Raw genomic sequence first — 24752 nt, 5'->3', positions numbered from 1 at the left:
TAGGGATAAAAATTCATTATTCGGAAAAAATTGTTGGGAAAACTGGAAATTAGTATGGCAGAAATTAGATATGGATCCACACTTAACACCATATACCAAGATAAGATCAAAATGGGTCCATGATTTAGGCATAAAGAGGGAGATAATAAATAGATTAGAGGAACAGAGGATAATCTACCTCTCAGACTTGTGGAGGAGGAAGGAATTTATGACCAGAGGAGAACTAGAGATCATTATTGATCACAAAATAGAAGATTTTGATTACATCAAACTAAAAAGTTTCTGTACAAATAATACTAATGCAAACAAGATTAGAAGGGAAGTAACAAATTGGGAAAATATTTTTAAAAACAAAGGTTCTGACAAAGGTCTCATTTCCAAAATATATAGAGAACTGACCATAATTTATAAGAAACCAAACCATTCTCCAATTGATAAATGGTCAAAGGATATGAACAGACAATTCTCAGAGGAAGAAATTGAAACTATATCCACTCACATGAAAGAGTGTTCCAAATCACTACTGATCAGAGAAATGCAAATTAAGACCACTCTGAGATACCACTACACACCTGTCAGATTGGCTAAGATGACAGGAACAAATAATGACAAATGTTGGAGGGGATGTGGGGAAATTGGGACACTAATACATTGCTGGTGGAGTTGTGAAAGAATCCAGCCATTCTGGAGAGCAATCTGGAATTATGCCCAAAAAGTTATCAAACTGTGCATACCCTTTGACCCAGCAGCGCTACTACTGGGATTATATCCCAAAGAAATACTAAAGAGCGGAAAGAGACATATATGTGCCAAAATGTTTGTGGCAGCTCTTTTTGTTGTAGCTAGAAACTGGAAGATGAATGGATGTCCATCAGTTGGAGAATGGTTGGGTAAATTGTGGTATATGAAGGTTATGGAATATTATTGCTCAGTAAGAAATGACCAGCAGGAGGAATACAGAGAGGGTTGGAGAGACTTAAATCAACTGATGCTGAGTGAAATGAGCAGAACCAGAAGATCACTGTATACTTCAACAACGATACTGTATGGGGATGTATTCTGATGGAAGTGGAAATCTTCAACATAAAGAAGATCCAACTCACTTCCAGTTGATCAATGATGGACAGAGGTAGATACACCCAGAGAAGAAACACTGGGAGGGGAATGTAAATTGTTAGCACTAATATCTGTCTGCCCAGGTTGCATGTACCTTTGGATTCTAATGTTTATTGTGCAACAAGAAAATGATATTCACACACATGTATTGAACTTAGACTATATTGTAACACATGTAAAATGTATGGTATTGCCTGTCGTCGGGGGGAGGGAATAAGGGAGGGGGGGTAATTTGGAAAAATGAATACAAGGGATAATATTATAAAATATATATATATATAATAAAAAAAATTTAAAAAAATAAAATAAAATAAAAATAAAAAAAAAAGAGGTCCTGAATTCCTCTGAGGTTATTTGATCACTTCCTTTTTTGAATATAAAGGAGAGAAGATGCTTGTCTGTTCCAGGAGCTTCATGATAGTACATTATATATAATTTAGGAAAAATCCAGCTGAAACTAAACAATATGACACAATGGAATAAGTACTAAAGCCAGAGGAATATAACTTTGAGCAAAGTTCTCAACTCCTCAAGTCTCATCTTCCTCAACTATAAAATAGATACGTAGTAATACACATGGTAGATGTGTAAACATTTTAATTATTACTAGGTATCTATTTTATAGCTGAAGAAGATGAGACTACACTCATCTTCCTATAAAATAGAAACCTAGTAATAATTAAAATGTTTACACATCTACCATGTTTACAATGTAAAAACTATAAAGAAAACTTTACATAAGTTTAATACTCATTTAAGTTTCATCATAATTACTTCTCATAAATCATTAATCTCATTTTAGAGATAAATTGAGGGATTTAGTCACAGTTAGCATATGAAAGAACTGCCACTCAAATTCAGGTACCCTGATTTATATTTCGTAGCTTCTCCTGTAGTTTGGGTCCTTCGCCTTGTTTGTATCATAGATCTAATTTGGTGAAGTCTATGAAGGCTCTTTCACAGAATAATTTTTTAAGTATGTAAATAAAATATGTGAGATCACAATTGGGAAAGGAATCAAGCATTTATTAAGCACCTACTATAAAACAGGCACTATGCTAAGCATTTTACAAATATTATTTCATTCTTTGCTCACAACATCTCTGGAAAGTTATTGCTGCTAATATCCTCATTTACAATTGAGGGAATTAAGTTAGATAGAGATTAAGTGATTTGCTTGGAGTCACACATCTAGTAAGTATCTGAGACTGTATTAGAATTCAGGTCTTCCTGACTCCAGACTCAGCACTATCTTTCCACTGTACCATCTATTCTTTTGAAATACAGGTATCAATTTTTTTTAAGTTCATAGACCAGATTAAGAACCATTGTTCTGTTTAGGTTAGCAATGAGTATTGAGTTAAAAGTTCAGCTGAGATCGTAATACACACTGGATTTAAGTGATAGGAATGCCATCTGTACCTGGTAGAGAAGACTGAAATCCTTTGGACTCAGCCAATGGACTCAGTACTTTTCCCAATGCTAGTGTTTCCCGAGCATGTCCGTGACCTGGAGTAACATATCTAAACTAATTGGCCCTCCTAATGTACCCGTTTCATAATATTTTCATATCTTAGCTTCGCATTGCCTTTGGAGCTGGTCCCAACATCCCATCCTTTGCCTGATTCACTCTGTAATATATGAGAGAGTGAGAAGCAGATGGCAGATAAGGCTCTGAGATGCTTTCATCTCACTGTTTTGGAGGGTCTTGGATTTTCCCTTTCATCTCCCTCAGTGCTGTGGTTTGCAGCTATGGTTACACCTACAGGGGAGGTGTCAGGAGCTTAAGACTTGATGTTTTTCTGGGGGTTCTTGATTCCCTGCTGGGCTCTGTACTTCTTAGGAGTAAAATTTTAAGAGTTGAGCAACGCTGAAAAATCTGACAGATGAACCCTTACAATCATAAATTTATAACTATATGGCTGGATAAATTAAGGATAATAAAAATAAGGTGTGAGGTGATTAGAGTCTACACTCTAATGTCAGTGTCAGAAATAACAAGGGGATACAGAGGAGAGATGATTGGATAGTAAAAATGACAGGACTTGGGGCAGCTAGGTGGCACAGTAGATAGAGGATCAGCCCTGGATTCAGGAGGACCTGAGTTCAAATCTGGCCTCAGACACTTAACACTTTCTAGCTGTGTCCCTGAGCAAGTCATTTAACCCCACTTGCCTCAGACAAAAAAAAAATGACAAGACTTGGAAGCTGATTGGATATGTCAGCAGTGTTAATGGGGAAAGGAAAAATGAAGGAGCTGAGAATGATAGCTAAGCCTGGTCAAGCCTGGTGAATAGGAGAATGCTGGTACTCTTGAAAGTAATAGGGAAGCTGGGGTTGTAAACTAGATAATCCTTAAAGTCTCTTTCAGCTTTATCTGTCATTGTTTAGAGCAAATTATTGGATCAGAAATATTCCTAGGAGTCCTGGATGACACCTAGATTATGAACTTGGGTGATGGGGAGGATGGTAGCACAGTAATAAGAAGTTTGGAAGAGGAAAGGGTTTGGATATACCTTGCAAGACAATGTAATTGGTAGTTTAAAGATATTGAAATTTCTTGGCCTGAAATCCTGAAAACTACATTTATAAATGGGCTTCCATGTTAACACATAAGACCCTTCCTATCACAAAAAGAACCAGAAGAACCAATGCCAACATTCCATTTCTACGATCGGGGACCAAGTTCAGAGTGTGAAAGGACCTATAAGCCTCTTTGTGAGCACCCCCCATTTATAATGCATGTACTTTGTATGAGAATAGTTGTTTGCATGTTGTCTCTCTCATTAAGTATAAGCTCCTTGAGAGCAATGACTGTTTTTTACTTTCTTTTATCCTCAGTACTCACCACATATTAAGTATTTCATAAGTGCTTGCTGGCTGACTGCCTAGTTTAATCCAGTTCCTCATTTTACCAGGCAGGAAACTCACAATAAATTGATTAAATGGCATGCCCAAGGTGCCAGAGGGTAGTAAGCACAGAGCAGGGATTTAAACTTGGATCCTGTGACTCCAAATTCAGTGCTCTTTCCAACCACATAACACTGCCTCTGAGCATTTGGCTGCAATCATTTTCAAAGCCTATGGCTAATGTCATCTCTTGGAAGAACTTTGGTATCAATTGTGAGACATGGGAAACACTGGCACAGGATCAACCAGCATGATGTGCCCACATCAAAGAATGCACTGTACTCTATGAACAAAGCAGAATTGAAATAGCTCAAAAGAAATGTGAGATGTGCATATTTAGAGACCTCTTCTTCTCAAATGGTCATAGGAACTATTTGTGCCCAACCTGTGGTAGAGCCTTCTGAGCTTGTATTGGTCTGATCAGCCACCGCTGAACCCACTGTACATTGACCCCGACATCATGATGCCATTTGGGCACTTTTTAATAAGGAAGGACAAACAACCACTGCTACCACCACCAACAAAACTACTACCAACAGTACCACCAACACCACCAGCAATACTACCACCACAATTACTATGGAAGCAATTCACTATGTTTTCACATTTGGCAAACTTTCTTAGTTTCCCCAAAATCTACCTCTTCCTATTCGCCCTTCTTCCTCTTGCATGACAATCTTTACTTTGCATTATATGTGGTTTCCATTAATAATAACCACATTTTTTTCTTAATTTCTAGTAATATTCAAACATTAATTTCTTAGGTCTAGGTCTTACAAATTGATAGAGGATTTACCGTGTAGTGCCCATAAATAATAACAACTCAATGACTCCCCATTTTGCCTTTTATAAATTCCATGGAAGTTAATGATGATCAGACAGTATGAGAGGTCTCCTACCACCTGGGGTTTGTGGGCAAAATGCTCTGCTCCCAGAAATTCCATCAAGTCCAATTAGTTGATGAGAACAAAAAGAATTTCCCAGATTATGGGACCTATAGAAAATTGAACCTGATTAGGCTTAAAATTTGCATGCCCCTATTAAGGATTTGAGTGAAATATACTCCATTCACTTAATTAATTTGCCTCTCATCTATCCACAGGGATCAAATGCTTTGATACTGAAAGCTTGACTTTGCCTCTTATTGGCCTCTTCTCAGATATCTAGTAAATCTCTATTTTCTCTCATGTCTCTTACTCCTGGGTCTTTCTAGCTCTTGGCTGGATCTCCTGATTCTTGGTGTTGGTACACTGCTCTATGTTTCCTACCTTTATCTGCTATGGAATTCATCTATATTCTTTCTTCCCTGTTTTCAGAGTTGGGGTGCCCCCAAAGGACCCAATTATAGAGAAAAATACAATTAACTATTTACTATGAGAGGGGAAATGGCCATTGAGAATGTCCTTCACTATTCAAGTTCCCATATGACTTGAAGAAAAAAGATTAATTACAACATTTAATACTCCAAAACCTTATTTAGGACACTATACAAATCAATAAAAGAGATATACCATTTATATGAATGCAAATCTTCTGACATAACCAGGCTCTTGAATTCTTTTGGGACTTTGGACCACGCTTTCCCGTTTTACCCTTTAGATACCAGTGTTCCTATATTTCTGAACTTCACCCATAACTTGCCTTTGACTTCACCTGCTTGCATGGCAACCAATTCAACTACAATCCTCCTTACAACCCCACGATTGTTTTTGGTCTATCACTATGGGAATCCACTGCAAATGGACTGAACCAAACCAGGCCTGCCTGCCATAGTTACTGCCCATTCCTAGAAGGGAGTTGGAGCCCCTAGAAAGACAGCATGAGAAGGAATAGTAAATAGCATTAGACAAGACAAGAAGACTTGTTGAATCCAAATTATTTTGATCTATCTTATATAGTGTCTTCCCTCTGAGATTACCCTCCCTCTTATTTGTCTATATCTTGTATGTTTGTATATGCATACTTATGCATATAATTATTTGTATATTGTTTCCCCCTTTAGAATAAGAACTCTTTGAAGGCAGAGTTCTTGGCTTTCTTTGTATTGTTTGACACAATGCTTGGCATAAAGTCAGTGTTTAATAAGCTGCCTGGCTGACACCATACATAGTCTCAGTGAGATGGAAGTATCAGCCTCTCCTTTTAAGGTCACTGATGACTGGGTGACCTTGGACTTTCCAAGTCTTTGACTCATCTTTGATTCTGCTACAGAACATATACAGATGTTTCTCTCAGCATCTTCAAAGAGACCCCATCTAGTCCAATTCATGTCTGAAAATGTTTTGCATTGTAACATACTTGACAAGTGATGACTTCCAAAAGTTCTAGGAAAGATACTGTTTAGCTTATTTGTGAAAGAGCTGGAAATTATTGTTAATCAGTGTGGAGAATATATTACCACGTTAAAATTTTCTCCTTTTTGAAATTAGCTGTCACTATCAGAGCCAGAATGGGTCTAGGGACCTCTGAATCTATAGCAGTACTGGCAGTATCTAGACCTCTTAGTCAAAAGACATCAAAAACTACTTGGAAGATTGTCAGAAAAGGGTCTATGGAACCAGGATGAAAGCCCAGCATGCAATCCCAGTCCAGTATGTGCCAGTACAGCCCCAGCCCCAGCTCTAACTCTAGCCCCAGCCCTAGACCATAAATCAGGAATGAATCTAGGGACCTTTGAATCAACAACAGTACTGGTGGCTTTCAGACTTCCCAGCCCAGAGACATCAAAAGAACTTAGGTCAGCAGAAAAAGTCTGTAGCAAGAGGGTGGGAGTCCAGTATGCAATTCCAGCATAGACTACACCAGGGAAACTCCTGCCCCAGCATTAGTAAGGCAGGACCTCTGAATCAGCAGCAGCACTGGCAGTTTCTACACCTCTCAGCCCAGAAACATCAAAGACAATTTGGGAGGCCAGCAGAAAAGATTTATCAGGAGGATAAGAGGGCTAAGGGAAACCAGAAAACCAAGAGTGGATGTGGGCACTGGTGGTGGTAGTAGCTTCCGGAGGCCTCAACTCACAGGAAATGCTTTTTTAAAAGCACAGAGGAAGGACTCTGTTGCTTTAACACACTAGATCTTAGAGCTATAGAGGGGTAGAGACTTCCCGGAATTCCAGGGCAGAAAAAAGTACTTGTGATCAGATTCCTAGAAGGATCTCTGAAAACAACAGCACAAAACCCCTGAAACTTGGGATAGTGCGCTCCTCACCCAAGAAAAAGAGCCCTACTTTAATAAAGAATTGAAGGTTGAGTAATAGAGTAGGAAAAATGAGTAGACAACAGAAAAAGTTTCTAACCGTAGAAAGTTACTATGGTGACAAAGAAGATCAAAACATACACAAAGAAGATAACAAAGTCAAAGTTCCTACATCCAAAGCTTCCAAGAAAGTAGCTGTCTAGGGGCATCTAGGTGACACAATAGTTAGAGAGAAAGAAAGAAAGAAAGAAAGAAAGAAAGAAAGAAAGAAAGAAAGAAAGAAAGAAAGAAAGAAAGAAAGAAAGAAAGAAAGAAAGAAAGAAAGAAAGAAAAGAAAGAAAGAAAGAAAGAAAGAAAGAAAGAAAGGAAGGAAGAAAGGAAGAAAGAAAGGAAGGAAGGAAGGAAGGAAGGAAGGAAGGAAGGAAGGAAGGAAGGAAGGAAGGAAGGAAGGAAGGAAGGAAGGAAGGAAGGAAGGAGGAAGAAAGGAAGAAAGGAAGAAAGGAAGAAAGGAAGAAAGGAAGAAAGGAAGAAAGGAAGAAAGAGAGAAAGAGAGAAAGAGAGAAAGAAAGAAAGAAAGAAAGAAAGAAAGAAAGAGAAAGAGAGAGAGAGAGAGAAGGAAGGAAGGAAGGAAGGAAGGAAGGAGGAAGGAAGGAAGGAAGGAAGGAAGGAAGGAAGGAAGGAAGAAGGAAGGAAGGAAAGAAAGAAGAAAGAAAGAAAGAAAGAAAGAAAGAAAGAAAGAAAGAAAGAAAGAAAGAAAGAAAGAAAGAAAGAAAGAAAGAAAGAAAGAAATTGTCTTTTTAATCGTAGGAGAGAGAGGGAGTAGATGAAAAGGAACTGACATTTACAAAGTTTTTACTGAGTGCCAGGTACTGTGCCAAGCTAATTATTATCTCTTTTAATCCTCAGCAACCCTTGGAGATTGATGCTATTTTATCCCCATTTTACAGCTGAGAAAACTGAGGCAATCAGAAGTTAAATGACTTAGTCTGAGGTTATATTTGAACGCAGGCAATCCTGACTTTATGCCCAGTGTCTTACCCACTGTACAATCAGACTGACAGTGATAGAAATAATGTTATCTTACATCCTTATAGTTCTTTACATTTAATATGTAATGACCCTATTAGGTGGATCCTCCAAATATTATTATTTCCAATTTACAGATGAGAAAATTGAGACCAAGAGAAAGAATTGAAATACTTTGCTTAAGGACATCCAGAAGCAAAGCTGGGACTAAAAGACAGGTCTCATGTCTGCACTAAAAATGTTCCTTTATTAATATTTTCATTTGAACTAATTTCCCCTGGAAATCTAAAAAGGGCTCCATTTTTTATAGGCTTGAAGATAATAAACAAATTGTCTTCTGTTGAGTGGTATGTTAGTTTAAAATGCACACGAATATTTTAAATACAGTGTAATATTTCCAACATATTGCTTTTATATCTATAAAGTAAAAAATAATATCCCCTCTGCCATGAATCACATTGAGCCTATTTCAGATATTAATATTAGTGTTACTATCTTAACATTTCTCCAATTTTTGTGTGTTACAATTCACTTTTCCTACATTATTGCATTGTTTTACAATAAAATTTTAGGAAATGCCATTTGAACATAAAGGAATAAGCATTCATCTAAGCTGCTTAATTTCTCTCTGATTTTTCCCTATTTCAACTTAACATCCAACCTTATTTTCTAAAAATAATTCAGCCTACCCCCAACTCAATGGATTACTGTAAATCTCTTACTAATTTTTCTTTGCTTCCCCAAATATTTTTATTTAATAAATTCCAACTGTAGTTAACCTGTTACATTGCCTTACAATTTTTATTTTAATGTCAGCATTTTTAAAGTTTCCTAGAATGTAAAATAGTTATGTTTTATCACTGAAACATTCCAAATGTTCCTCTTCCCAAACTAGGATTAAGGGTAAACCTCTTTTAATCCTATCTTATAGCTTAGATTCTTTAGCCCAGGAATTATCTCTGTTGATTTATGTTATGACTATTCTGATAAGATAATACCTTTTCCTTTGGTAGAAAAAAAATTTTGAACACAAACTCTGTGGTTTAGAGACAGCCAACAAATGAGCTAGGAGTAGAGAGGATATTTAGTATATATTATTTTCAGATGAAAAAAAAAAACCCAATATCTAGAGTACTTGTGACTTCTCTAAGGTCACACAGGTAGAAATGAAGTTTAAACTCAGTGTATATAGCACATTCTCCTCTGTACTCCACTATATCTAAACAGAAATATAATTTTCTTTTTTATGGCAAACAAAAATATTTTCTTTTTTTGTGGCAAAATCTGTGAGATTTTTTCCATGTATCTTACAAAAATATGATATTCATATACATACACATATATGTATGTATATATATACATATATATATAACTTTTGAATATGTATACATATTCAAAAGTTACCTTTTAAAAAAATTTTGGATAAATTTAATTATTCAAAAATAGTCACCATTTAAGAACTATAAGACTACTTTGCTCTTCCCAAAAAGTTTATTTCTTTAAATGAAGGGTTGATAAATGAAAGTTTCAGGCCATCTGAATGCACTTATAAGTAAGTGAGACTTAATTTGGTACTTTAGAGAACATCTTCCTTTGGAAGATACAAGTGTGTGCATTGATACTTGATTGACAGGACCAAGGACATGTCCTATTTAATTCTCAAGGACTCGGGATGCCTTCAAAATAAAATAGTTGGCTTGAATTCTCATATGATGGATTCTGATGGAATGAAAAATTCCTTCATACTGATCTATAAAAGAGAGCCACCAGATTCTTTTTTGTCCAATAATCTTATTTGTATGAAGCTGAGAATCAACCAGAGTTAAGACCAAAAATGGATTTTGGAGCTGGTACTTGAGGAAGAAGGAGCTAGAAGTTCCATGTGCTCTTACTATCACAGCCTTAGAGTTCCTAAACCCAGATTCCAGATCCTGGTCTATCAGAAACAGTGACATAACTTCTTAATCAAATGGCATCTGGGAAGAGTGACACCATGTTGCCTGAGTGGTAAAAGTGCCTGAATTCCAGTTTTCTGATATAGTGTCAGCTTCTTGTACCCTAACCTCCCAAGTAAAGGTTTGAGGGTTTCTATACAATGTGTAACTCCAGAATTCCAGCCTCCAGATATAGGAAGTGAAAAATTCTGGACACCATCATCCCAAAATGTAGACTTCCGTTGAAGAAGGTGATTCTCTATACGGTACCAGTTTCAGGGCTTGCTTTTCTAGCAATCGAAGTTCAAGATTTCTAGAATACAGCCTTTTGCCAGACAAGTATTGGTCCTGAGAATTACCAGCCTCTTGATGGGAAGGGGGGAGGATGTACACATGACCTCTGAAGAAGGAGTGGCAAAAAAGTAAAGCTCTTGAATGAGAGAGCAAAAAACATGAATTTTCTCCCTGATGTTACTCTGAGTTATTCAAATGAGTTTGGAACTATGGAAAAGGCATCAATTTTCTAGGATCTCCAAGTATGTTACCTCATGCTAAGACCATAAGGCTGAACGCCTTATATCTATGTCCTCTGTGAAAGACAACACACCAGAATGTTGAAATTGTGTTTCTCAAGCAGCCCTATTTTTGTTTCCTTTCCAAGAGAAGTCTACTACAACACAGAGTAATGCTAATTCTGGGGGATTGAATATGTTCTTTTTTTTATTAAAACTTTTTATTTTTTCAAAAAATATGCACGGACAATTCTTCAACATTATCCCTTGTAAAACCCTGTGTTTCAATTCCCTCCCCTTCCTTTATGCCCTTCTCTAGATGGCAAGTAGTTCAATATGTTAAACATGGTAGAAATAAATGTTAAATCCAATATAATTGCATATATTCTTTTGAATTAATTGAAAGTTGTGAAGCTATCCCATTAGCAACCTCAAATTTGTTTCCCTTTCATTAAACGACTATAAGGTGATGCTATGAGTATGGAGATTCTGAGGATAGGTAAAACTCAGAAGAAAGGAAGGATAATTATATTATGTTGGAGCCATAAAGATATAAAAATAACTTATGTGTTTGTGTGATAACATATATATATATATATATATATAATGTTATAATTTGCTTTATGAATTTTATGTGGTTTGGAGGAAAAAAGGCAATCCTACAACCAATATATATGCAACTTATGCTTTGAACCTTTTATTCAATACAAGGTTGGGGGATATTACATGAGCAAATAAACTTCTATAATTTTCCTCTGGATCATTTCCATGACAATTTCAGAAGTATATTCCCAAAAGTCCTACATTTCACTGAAAACAGCACCTGAAGAAGAAAAAGCTCTTCAGGACATGGGCTATCCATCCAATAATTCTTTACATTCCTGATCTGATGTCTATTGACAGATTAGAATAAGGGCAATGGAAATTCAGCGTAAGAAGAGTGGAGAAAAAGAGATATCAAAAGAGAAAGCTAAGACTGTATGCAGCTACGATTATTTCTGTCTTCTGATTGAAAAGCATCTTAGTTCAGAGGAAAAACGACCAGATTGGGAACTGAAACACCTTAGTTCAAATCTTCTCTCTGCCACTTGTAAGCTGAGTACCCTAGATATGTCACCACTTCTCTAACTTTCAGTTTTTTTCATGTAATTGAATGATGTTCATTCCCAGTAGCATTAATTAAATTAGCATATATTAAAGGACTACTCTAAAAGACATAACTCAGAATAATGGTGTAGCTCCAGAATTCTCTGACAGTAGTCCCAGTGGCTTCTAAGTCACCTAAATAGCAAGATTTTAGGGAGTACAATATAAATCAGGTACAAAATTTAAAAAAAAATTAATCAATTTTTATTTCTAAATGTTTCCAGTAGACAAATGTATCTATGTATGTATGCTATAGTTGATCACAGAAAGCTTATGCTTCTATGAAAATTTGCTTTATATATTCCAGATTTAATATATTTTACAGTAACTATCAGTTGGGGAAAGAGTTTGGATTTAAACTCACTAGGCCCTGTATGAACTTGGGCAAGAAATTTCCTTCCTGATATTTCAGGTTCCTTTTCTGTAAAGTAATGAATTAGATGATCTTTTCTAAATTCTATGATCAACAGGGGAAAAATAGTTCAAAACTGTTTAAAATAGTGCAGTATTTAATTCTCCAGTTTAAAAAAAAATCACAATACAGGATTTAATTCTGATTTTAATTTTTATACACGCACACACACACAAATATACTCCCTAAAAACAAAACCCCATAGTGTTTTATCAAAGAGAATTTGAGTTCCTTCAACTATATCTCTACTTTGTTTTATATGAAATGAATTTCAATGTGTTAAAAAAAAATCACAAAATCAATTCTATGGATTGCACATAACCATCACCATTAAGTATTGTTTTAAGACTTTGGAACTCTACTTAATTTGTTCCAGTTGTTGAGTATCTAGAGAGGCTTAAGGCTATTCCCTTGAATGTTTAATGCCTTTGTCTCTAGGAGGAAATTAAAGAAAGAGATTCTTTTAGGATCCACATTCAAGATCATCTATAGAATAAGTTTTAATAGGAATTTGCCACACAAAACTCTCTTGGGAAAAGAATTTAAAAGTGAACACAAATGTATGTCTGACATCGTGTTCAAAGTAATTAATTCCCTTCTCTATAATGTGCACAGCATTACAAATGAAGATACTCTGACACAAAGACTTGTAAAATTTTGTTGAGATTGTTGACAGTTGGCTTATCCAAATTTTCTTCATTGTCATCCATTGTGTGCCAGACATCAGGGAAAGGGAAGGGTATCAAATGCAGTATTGGAACACCTAAAAAGAAAGAATTGATTTGTAAACAAGTGAGTATTTTATTCAATGAGAAAACAAAAGAATTTTCACCCTACAAGAAGAATTTTAAATGGGACACAGAGATAGCAATTAACCTAGTTTGTGCATCTTTGTACCTTCCTCTTGAACTCCATATTCATTCAGTCAGTCATTTATTCATTCACATACTCAAGACTGTCAATCATTTTTGTGTCCCTTGTGATATCTAACATGATGCTGATTACATAAGTTACTTGTTCTATTTTTTCAGATTTGAATGAAAATTTTGATTAAGTACCTGCTATGTACAAGGCATTGTTGTGCTCTGAAAAACAGATTAATAAGATACTCTCTGATCTCAGTGAGTTTAGAACCTAGTAACAAGAATAGTTAGCATAGCACCTTCTTTAGCTCATTTTACATATGAGAAAACTGAGGCAAAAAAGGGTTAAGTTACTTGCCCAAGGTCATACACTTAGCAAATATCTGAGCCCAGATTTGAACCCAGGAAGATGAGTCATCCTGAGTCTAGGTCCAGTACTCTATCTACTATATCACTTAGATTCCAATTTAGAACTCTCCCTGACATTAAAAAATCCCTAGAAATAGACCTTTAATACACTGACGTACCTAACAGGCCATGAGAAGAACTTCAGTTCCTTTCTTTTAAGACACTAATCCCTAACATTCTCTCCCTATAGAAAGGGTTCCTAAATCTTGCCATCACTAACAAAGCTATATGCTGACTTTGTCATATAAACATATGGGATCTCTCTCAACACTCTCCAGAAGCTTTCCATTAACCCATAAGTTTTATTGGAAAGTGACACATTATAAATTTCCCCTTTGAAGACACTGTGTATGAGTAAAATTTGTGGTGTTTGAAAATTATTGTTAGGATAGGTGGAATTTTTCATGAGAATTCTAGACAGCCAAGGGGCTCCTGCAAAGTCCATGGGAATTAAAAGGGAAAACAATTGTATACCTTCTAGCAAATTCTCCATTAACTAAAGCTGGGCAAGTTATAAGTTGATCGTGAACTTTTATTTATATTTTGGCCTCTCTGCTCATTCTTCTGAAGTGAGTAAGGATTGGGCTGAGGTGAGAGGGAGAGAATCTCCACCCCATTCCTTTTTATAAAAAAATTATTTAAAACTTAAATAGAAAAAAAAGAAAAAGAAAAAAAAATGACAGATAAAGAAAAAAATTGTCATGTACACAGTAGAACATAAGGGAGGATTCAAAATATGTAACAATAAACTTCCATTTCAAAAAAGCACATATAATAAAAGACATTGTATTCAGAACTATCCATCTTTGCTTCCTTGTAGGGTTTTTTTTGTTGTTGTTGTTCTCTGCTATATACTTTTTACTTTATTCTTTTTATTCTCTTGCCTCCTCCCATTTCCTCCAAGCAGACTACAGTTAAGCACAGATATGCTCGTGTGTGTGTGTGTATGTGTATGTGTATGTATACATGTGTGTATACACTCAAATATATGCCCATATAATGCATGTACATTGTAGAAATGCACATGTATACATACGCATATACACAGATATCTAAAATAATGTTAAAATGGCTGACATAGAATATAGATTCCTCTCTTTAATTAAATCTTTTTTAGCTTTTGACTTCTCTCTTTAATATGGAGCCCTCATTCAGAGGTGACTCTCTTTTGTTTTATCCCAGCTGTGCCTTTTTTAGGAGCCAACCTCCTGGTATATGAACAAAGCATCAATCACCACATGGAACCCGGAGCTGAGTCAAAAATATTTATTCCTATTGATTCTTATTAAAATCTGTGTTCTCTGCTGTTGTTTTACTGTGTTGCCTTTCAAATTCTCTTAGCTTTCTTAGCATGGTGAAAATGCTTACATATTTTTTATTCATCAACTTATGATGTTGATTTGAATTCTGAATACATTATAATCAGTAAGAAATATTCATTTGCTTCCTCCAGAGTAGACTCTGTTATTAAACTTAAACGCTTTCTATTACCAACTAAAAGCTATTGTATCTGGATGCACCAAATTTATTTTAGTTGTATTTATTGTGGAAAGCTTATGTGCAAATCAAAAATCTTAATTCCTTATTTTGAATCCTAGAATACAATAAAAATTTATAATGTTATAAAAATGTGTTACCTTTTCTTAAAAATGGAATATGGTCATCCTGAATTTGTTCTCGGTACATATGACCCTGGAAATACTGTGTCCCCAAAGAATGATTCTGAAGTAAGCCCAATTCATGTAGCTTTTTTTCTGCAATTTACAAATGGAACATCAGGTAAGTAGCTGTAGGAATATCTATTCAGACCTTAAAATGAGTTTATAAACAAAGAGGTTTAGATCACTTCAGTAATTCTGCAATCATTCTAAAAAAACTCACCTCAATAGTCACAAAGACTTTTATTTAGGCCAAAGATTCTTAACAATTTTTGAACTTCCTCTGAAGGTCTAGTGAAGCCTATGGGCCCCTTCTTAGAATAATGTTTTCAAATGTATAAAATAAATACATGGGATTACAAAGAATCTCAAATATATTGAAATAAAGATGCAATTATGTTTCCCATCCATATCATGGACTTCCTTAAGTTTATCCACAGACCTCTCATGGATCCCAGATTAAGACTCCTGAATCAGAAAGATAGCAGTGGGAAAATAAGAATTCAAAAGATAACAGATTAATAATACATATGGGAAAAACCAAATGGATAAAGAATACTTCTTATCCAGACCATAATAGGTAATGGATGGCTAGTTCATTGAGTTACTAGATGCATCACAGATATGTCAAGCACAACAGAATGACAGCTTAGAAAAGAAAGTAATGAAAAGAATGATTGGTTTGCAATTGAAGAATTTCTCAGTAGTCTTTTTTTTTTTCCAATTCTGGATCTCCCTATCACACCAGGTTGATAGTGTGTGGCTGCCATTCTCAGGCCTAATCCTACTGATGATCAGCACAAAAACTCTGACCATTTGACCATTTGCAACCTGAACCATTTTACTCCTTCAGCCTTTACTCTTTCTCAGTCTATCAAAGTTGCATTCTCTACAGTAAAGTTTGAATGCTTGACAATTCATCTTCAGAGAGGATCTCTGTCTAGTACCTTGTGTTGACAGGTGATCTTCCTAAGACAATTCAAATGAAAACAGTCCCATTTTCTGGCATGATGCTGGAGACTATGCAGGTTTCACAGGCTTACAACAATGAAGATGGGATTTTGGTTAGGAATTAAAGAAAGCCAAGGATACCAGTAAGTGGGGAGAAGAAGGAAAATCATTTCTTCCACAGGGGACAGTCAGAAAGAATGCCCAGAGCCAAAAAATGTAGTGTTTTGTTCGGGGAACAGCCAAGAGGCCAGTATTATTGAAGCTTAAGAGAATATTCCAGAGAGTAAGGTATAAAAAGAAGATATAAAAAAGGAAAAAGAAACCAAAGGAGATACCTAGCCATGAAAGGAAAATGGTTGGGTAGCTTATGTATTCCATTGACATCCTTTGGATGTCAGGAAAACTCAAGAAAGGAACTTATCACATTGGGTGGGACTCCTACAAAAAACTTAATGTAGAGTATGGACAGTGCTACAAAAAAAAAGACAGATATGGATACTTTGTGATTTGTCTTGTTGAAAAAAACATCCCCTTCAATAAAATCTATATTCATTTGAGGAGCGATTTGTTTAGCAGGAATCTGTCCTACTTTAATATATAATACTAATAGTATCTTACCAATTGCTTGAAGTCTTCCAAACCATCGAGGAGAATTTTGAAAATAACTGGGAAAGGTTGGGTTTGGAGCACCTATTAAATCCAGTAATACAAGCAAATCCTATGAGAGAGAGAAAAAAAACTACCATTGTTTTATCCTTGTTGTAGGTTGTTCTCACTTATGAATATAATATTTTAATCTTTGGTAATCATACAGAGAAGGAGGTATAAACGAACAAATGTTTCATATGTGTGTGTGTGTGTGTGTGTGTGTGTGTGTGTGTGTGTATGTTATCAGTAGCTTGCATAGATGATATCTTACTTCAATATTTGAAGGATTAGTGATGATATCAGTCTCCATATAAATGAAAGCTGCAGCTTATCCATACTTCAATAGGGCATCTTCATGTGAATTTGGTGGCCTAAAGAATCAATTACCTAGTGGCTAACCCTCTAGTGACAAGCCTTTTCATATTCATGCCCTCAAATGACAGCATAGGTAGCTCATCCCATGCTCTTATCTATTTTAGGAGGAATAACTGTTAGAGTTTGTGCTCTGCTGGAAAAGCAAACCTTTTGAGAATTCAGGGTCTTTTCCACACCACAGTAAGATGTCAAAGTAGAAATTTAATGGAGAACAAATGCTTCTTATTTTAATTTGATTTGGAATGTAAAATCTCATTTTGAGGTTAATACAGAAATAACTTTGTCTGCTATGGCCAGGTCAGATACCTTCCCCTACAGTTTCTCCTTCCTAATTCCAGATGTTTTGAAGTCCAACTTATACTGTTCCTATACTGTTCCTGCTAGATTGCCTTGTCTCTAAGAGGAATGATAAGAAACTAGAGTGAAAGGCATGTCAGAATATAATTTTGCAATGAGTTAGAAATTTTTCATTTATTCTTATTGCATAATCGATACACATATACACCTCTGATTCTCTTCCACATACCCCTAGGTTGAAATTGAAGAGGACTCACACCAATCCTAAAGATTCTAAGAGAAATAGGAATATGTTCTTTTTGCATTCATATGTAAAGTAAGAATGGAATTCTTGGAACAAAACAATATTTTCCCTTTCTATATGTAGGAAGATCAGCAAGTTTTTTTGTAAGCCAGAGCTTAGATTAGATAACCTCTAGATATCTTCCAACTTTTATTTGTGTGTGTGTGTGTATGTATATATACCCATATATATCTATACATGTGTGTGTATATAGTTCCCCACTTACAATGCCATGCAATTGGTTTGTATTTGTCGCTCCAGGAGGATGTGGAGTAATTTCCATTTTTGCTGCTAAGTGCCGAGAGCCATAAAGGGAATCCTGAGGAGACCAGTGAAGAAAAGCCTCTTCACCATCAAAGAAAATAAGCTGGAGTGATAGATCTGGCCTGGAGGCTGAAGAATTCTGATTAAAAATAAATAAATAAACAAACAAAGAAACAAATAAATAAATAAAGTGAAAGCTATTTACAAAAATAATTTTACTACCTAAGAATTTTTTAATTTGAAAATTAAAAGCTATTAATAAAAAGGAAAAAATAATCTTACACACATGCACACACACACACACACACACACACACACACACACACATACTTTGATGATTCAGCAAATATAGATCCTCATCCACCAATACAGATCTCAACTTCTTTATACCCTCTTATTTCCTGCAATTATTATTCTTGTTTTGCCATAAAATCTCCATAAAGAATCTGTCCAATGCATCAGAGGTATTCCTCTGGTTCCTCTGAGTACCACTAGTATACTTGGGTTGTGCATCTATTAGGTCTAATTCTATGTCAACAGCTCACCTCTTTTCTCAGACACATATTGAATATTGTTATATACACAGATTCTTGCAGATGTCATAATTGCTTCAACTTAACAGCAAGTATCTTTCCTTTGTCTTTTGGTTAACTTGTATTTTTCTAAATCTCTCTCTTTGTCTTTGTCTGTTTCTCTTTTTCCCCTTCCTCCCCACTTCTCTCTCTTCCCTTTCTCCCTCTCTCTTCCTTCTTCTTTACTTGTGACAACTAGATCAATTATTAGCTAAAGTGGAGTGACTTCTCTTTTGTTCTTTTGGCCTCCCTAAATGACAACTCTTTATGTGGTTTAAACTTTCATAACAATGGTTAACTTGTATATCTAGAGGTTATCTAATCTAAGCTCTGGCTTACAAAAAAACTTGCTGATCTTCCTACATATAGAAAGGGAAAATATTGTTTTGTTCCAAGAATTCCATTCTTACTTTACATATGAATGCAAAAAGAACATATTCCTATTTCTCTTAGAATCTTTAGGATTGGTGTGAGTCCTCTTCAATTTCAACCTAGGGGTATGTGGAAGAGAATCAGAGGTGTATATGTGTATCGATTATGCAATAAGAATAAATGAAAAATTTCTAACTCATTCCTCCAAAAACCTAGTGTCACATTATTCTTAACTCTACAGCATCACTGAAATAATACCAATACTAAAATGATGGGTTTTTGAAGTAGCAAATAGTTTATAGTCCTTTGAAACATTTTTCCCTTTAGATTACTGCCCCCTTAGAAATTTGGGATCGTTATATTCTTTCCCATTTCCCATTATCATGACATTATTCCCCATATGGACTTCTCCCAACTGATGTTATGACTCTAGAATTTTTTATCCATCTTGATTCTGTTGATTTTTATTTCTATTCCATATCAGCCATGAACCAGCAAAATCATTCCTTAAACCTCATTATTACCCCTGAGATCTCTGAATCTAGTATCTCCCTCTTTATTTAGATCACCAACTTCATTCAGTTAATTAATCCTGCTTTCATTGCACTATTTCTGATGCAGCTTTCAAAACCATCCTAGTCTCCTATACCTTCCAATATCTCACCATATCAACCATCCCTAACCCTGGATCATTTTCATTATTACCTTTTCTCCAAGGCTCCTAGGCTCAAGACAACATCTGAAGAAAGAAGCAAAACTGTTTAGAGTTGACTTATGGTAAATATGCACTGTCCAACTTTGATTAACCTCTTGCTGCTATTTTTTAAATTTTATTCATTTTTTTGCTGATTTTACTGCTGTTTTACTACTAGCTTGCTGTGACCAATTTCCAAATTTTCCATGTTTGTAGGACTCTGTTTTGTTCAACTGGTTTGAAATTCTGGATTGTCTATGTCACATTCAATATGGCTTTAGAAACTGTGCACCACAAGCTCCTCTTCTCATATTTCTCCTGTATGATTTCCATGGAATGCCCCTATTTGATATCTATCATGTTTCAACTCTTTCTTTAACACTGCCTACTGATTGTAGAAGAATTACAACCAAAGTAGTGCTCATTCCCACCATGATATAGTCGGTATACTATCTTCTGCTAGCAAGAAAATTTGGAAGATTTCATCATTTATAGGGACTCTCTCATTTGGACTCAACAGAACTTTCTATATGACAACAACAAATACATTTATCAAGAACATGCCTCCTTCTTTCATATATAAAGATCCTTTTTGAATTCTTCCAAGAGAGTCTTTTGTGTTAGAAACAAGTTCATACCTCCTTTTGAGGCTTTATCTAGGGTGTTTTGCTTTTAATGTCGTCAAAGTTTGAGGTCTATTCTTCCATCTCTCCATGTAACTATCTATGGTCAGAGCTCTTTTTGCTTTTTTGCTCCTTTTTCAAGGTTGAGGTCTCTTCCTAGGGCAGAGGGGCAAGTCACTTAAATTCAATTGCCTCAGCAAAAAAAAAAAAAAATTAAAAATTTTCTTACATGTAATGGGAAAAAATGAAATATACATATAACTCATCAAGAATATAGATACTAGAGTCCAAATATATTATGAAAATTGTTGGTTTTAGAAATGCTGACAAACTAGCTTTATTTTATATTCATGTGCTGTTCCCATTAGGCACTTACGAATGATCTTGAGATAATGTGGCTTAGTTGGGTTTCATGCCAATTTTGCCATGTTGCTTATGGTTCTACTGCTTTTTGTTGTTTTAGAATCAATACTATTTGCAGTCTTCATTTATCTTCGTGAACAATTGTTTTTGCTTTTTTTTTTTAACCATGAATTTGTATTCTAAATTGGTACTCCCCATATTTGCTTCTTCCTTTCCTCTCTCCTCTCTTTTTCTCTTCTCCCATTTTTTTCTCTGTTTATGTATGGGTATCTCTATCTGTCTTTCTAAATCTCTCTCTTTGTCTTTGTCTGTTTCTCTTTTTCCCCTTCCTCCCCACTTCTCTCTCTTCCCTTTCTCCCTCTCTCTTCCTTCTTCTTTACTTGTGACAACTAGATCAATTATTAGCTAAAGTGGAGTGACTTCTCTTTTGTTCTTTTGGCCTCCCTAAATGACAACTCTTTATGTGGTTTAAACTTTCATAGGAAATATGATCATCTTTATCAATATATTGCTTTTTTTCCTATTTCCATTCTTTTTGTCACTCATGTTTTTTTGTTTTTTTTTTAACTAGTTCAGGGGGAAATTATTGCTTGTGCACACTGTGTCTTCTTATCATTAACTTTTCTTTTAATTTGATGGGGTTTTGACCTTTATCTAACTAGTCAGTGATTTGATTGCCTACCAACGTCTGATTCTAATATGACTCCTACATTAGTAAGTACTCATTTCCTATCTGTTGAGGCAGAGCCAATTCATTATTTTATGATGTTGCTTAGTGCTCAGAACTTTCCATTCCTCTTTTTGAGTGTACTATCCCAGATACAGGGGCATGAGTTTTCTGAAGCTTTTAGTCTATTATCTCTCTTACTCTTGAGTCATATTTTCCAATTTGACTTCATTTTCTTCTCCTGTACACACCTCCACAATAAAGTCACTGGTAAAAGTATATATTAATTTGGTTTGAACAATCTTGCTAAGTTCTTCAAAGGATTTCTCTATATCTTCAACAATAAATGTTGGTATAAGCACTATAATTATTTTCATGATAGTCTTGTTGCTTAGGATTATCATGAGTACTCTAAGATAAGAGGATTTACTGTTCCAAATATCTTTAATTAAATTAATTTTTATTATTAAATTTTTAATTAAATCCATCAACATCTTAGTATACTGCCCCAAGGAGAACCTATAAAATTTCATTTCATTTAACAAATTTTTGTTGTCTGGATTTCATAATCATCAGAATGTCTGTAATAATATGATTTAATTATTCTAAGATCAGATAATAAAACAATAATCAGCACTTGCTATGTGTTAGGCATTAAGACAGGAGCAAAAACATCCCTGGTCCTTATGGAGTATATGCAGAAGAGACATGTAGATCTATAAGCATATACATAATTCATCCAAAAAATAGGTAAAATGGGATGGAAGATGGCACTAATAAATAGTAAGGGATAAGAGTGGGGACACTTAAGAAAAGTCTCATGTAGAAAGTAGCACTTGAGTTGACCCTAGAGGGAAACTAGGGATTCTGAGAAATGAGGTGACAATGAAAGGCATTCCAGGTATGAGGATCCAGTGTAAAAGCATGGAAATGTCTCAGGGCTTCGTTTTGGTAAAAACCTGTTTTCTGATGATTAAACATGGAAAAGGCTTCAAAAAATTTTTAACTGTTATCCACAGGATCATAACATCACCATGGTAAAGCTGGTGTGGGTCAATGAAAATAGTACTAGATATTGAATCAGAGAATTCAGGTTTCAATTCTGTCTGTGCCACATTCTAGCTTGCATAACTTTCAATAATCCTCATATCACCACATAAAAATGAGTAACAACATAGTAGACCTAGAACCAGAAGCCATTTCAGAAGATCCTAGTTCAAACCTCACATTCTACAAAGAAACTGAAGCCCTGAGATATTAAATAACTTGTTCAAAGTCTAATAGGTAAGAAGTGGAGCAGATAGAATTGAAACCTGAATTCTCTGATTCAATATCTAGTACTATTTCCATTGACCCACACCAGCTTTACCATAGTGATGCTATGATCCTGTGGATAACAGTTAAAAGTTTTTTGAAGCCTTTTCCATGTTTGGTCATCAGAAAACAGATTTTTACCAAATCTAAGTTCAGATCTCACTAGGTACTAGGCAAAACTGCTCCACATAAGATACATGCATAACCAGTTGTGGATGAATTTTCAAATTCACCTTTCAGGTCCCTCCTGGTCAAAATGAAATGGCAAAATGAAAATATACTATATAACCCCCAAACTACTCATTTAGGTCTTATTAAAGTGAAAAAATAAATCATGCTATTAATTTTGGCACACAGGAGAAAATGAGACTACAATTAGACTAAGTAAAAAGCCAAAAAAACTCCAAAAAATGGAAAAAAGTACACAATTTTACAGACGTTTTGTGTTTCTTTAAGTATAGTATAACCAATAAGAAAGAGCTAAGTGTCTTTATTACTTCTATTACATGATAAGTTTTTAACCTCCTTTCCCCACTGAGTTAAAAGCAGCATCCTACCTCAAGTTTCAAGAAAACAGACCATTTATTACCTGTGAACAAAGTTGGGCTTTTTTTCCCTTTGTTTTGTTTACTTTGGTTATAAGTGATATTGGAACAAAATACCTTTATTCACTTTAGCACATTTTATTTTTTTCAATATGCTCTTAAGAACATAGAGACAGAAATATGAGAGTCCCTTGGGTACTTTCAGCTGAGAGCATAAGAAAAGCTCTGCTATACTACCCATAATTGAGCTGAGATTTCACAGATAATAACAATGCCATACTTTTGCTTCATTCTTTCCATCTAGATTAAGTCTGAAAGTGCTTTACTAATGATATAACTTACAAGTTGTGCCCATAAGCTTCCACTTCTCAGATCAAAAGTTTGTGACAAATAAAGCAGCTATGTAAACAACATGAAATGAACATATTTTTACTGAGTTATACCCATTTCAACCCACCTCATTTATTGTGTTCCCTTCAAAAAATTTCCCATTTAATTCATCTAGCAAATAAAACTGAACAATGAAAAGTCATTAATGCTCCCCCCCATTTCTGAAAATTATGTGAATTTATTCAGAGTGGAAAGTGCCTCAAATAATATAATCTTCAAATTAATATTTTTCATCAGTGGTTCATGTTATAGAGTCTTTTTTAAAAGTACAAAATGTACTTGAAGACTAAGTTTCTGAATTCCCTTTTTAGTCTCCCAGGACTCTAGAATTCACTCTGAGCCACTGGTAAGATAGCTGTTCAATTAAACCAATAAGAAGAAAATAGATACCTTCAGGGAAAGGAGTTGATTGTCTAAAGCCCGGGCTACCTCCAACAACATTGCACAGGGTACTGCTGAATCAGTGGCTCCTACAAATATTCCACTGTCCCACTGTGGAAAGTACTTAGAGTCATAATGACAAGCGAGTACCAAGTGGCGTTTGGCAGTAGGGTTGAGGGTGCTGATGATGTTTGAAAAAGTCCGGTATCCATAAGGCGTGTAACTCAAGAAAGTATCCACTTCAAGGTTCCAGTTTGCTTGAAGTTTGTGAATTCTCTCCATGATGTGCTAGAGAGAGAGAGAGAGAGAGAGAGAGAGAGAGAGAGAAGAGAGAGAGAGAGAGAGAGAGAGAGAGAGAGGAGACAGAGAGAGACAGAGAGAGAGAGAGAGAGAGAGAGAGAGAGAGAGAGAGAGTGAGAGAGAGAGAGAGAGAGAGAGACAGAGAGAGACAGAGAGAGAGAGAGAGAGAGAGAGAGAGAGAGAGAGAGAGAGAGAGAGAGAGAGAGGAGACAGAGAGAGCAGAGAGAGAGAGAGAGAGAGAGAGAGAGAGAGAGAGAGAGAGAGAGAGGAGACAGAGAGAGACAGAGAGAGAGAGAGAGAGAGAGAGAGAGAGAGAGAGAGTGAGAGAGGAGACAGAGAGAGAGAGAGAGAGAGAGAGAGAGAGAGAGAGAGAGAGACAGAGAGGAGACAGAGAGAGACAGAGAGAGAGACAGAGAAGAGAGAGACAGAGAGACACAGAGACAGAGACAGAGAGAGAGACAGAGAAGAGAGAGAGAGAGACAGAGAGAGAAGAGAGAGAGAGACAGAGACAGAGAGAGAGACAGAGAGAGAAG

At 35.5% G+C, this 24752-nt stretch overlaps 1 protein-coding gene across 1 annotated transcript in view; it reads right to left on the bottom strand.

Annotated features, from left to right (window-relative positions):
* Nucleotides 1-12380: 12380 nt before the first annotated feature.
* Nucleotides 12381-24752, bottom strand: part of QPCT (glutaminyl-peptide cyclotransferase) — a 30275-nt gene continuing 17903 nt past the window's right edge. The window contains exons 3-7 of the mRNA XM_074286601.1: nucleotides 23929-24207; nucleotides 17961-18137; nucleotides 16750-16849; nucleotides 15160-15276; nucleotides 12381-13014 (exon numbers count right to left, since the gene is read on the bottom strand). Of these exons, the coding sequence (XP_074142702.1) occupies nucleotides 12869-13014; nucleotides 15160-15276; nucleotides 16750-16849; nucleotides 17961-18137; nucleotides 23929-24207 (819 nt within the window). The 3' untranslated portion in view covers nucleotides 12381-12868. The remainder of the gene's footprint in view (nucleotides 13015-15159; nucleotides 15277-16749; nucleotides 16850-17960; nucleotides 18138-23928; nucleotides 24208-24752) is intronic.

This window comes from Sminthopsis crassicaudata, chromosome 2, assembly GCF_048593235.1.
Source record: "Sminthopsis crassicaudata isolate SCR6 chromosome 2, ASM4859323v1, whole genome shotgun sequence".
NCBI classification, from domain to species: Eukaryota; Metazoa; Chordata; class Mammalia; order Dasyuromorphia; family Dasyuridae; genus Sminthopsis; species Sminthopsis crassicaudata.
Note: the sequence above shows the minus strand (reverse complement) of the source record. Positions and strands in the feature narration are given on the sequence as shown.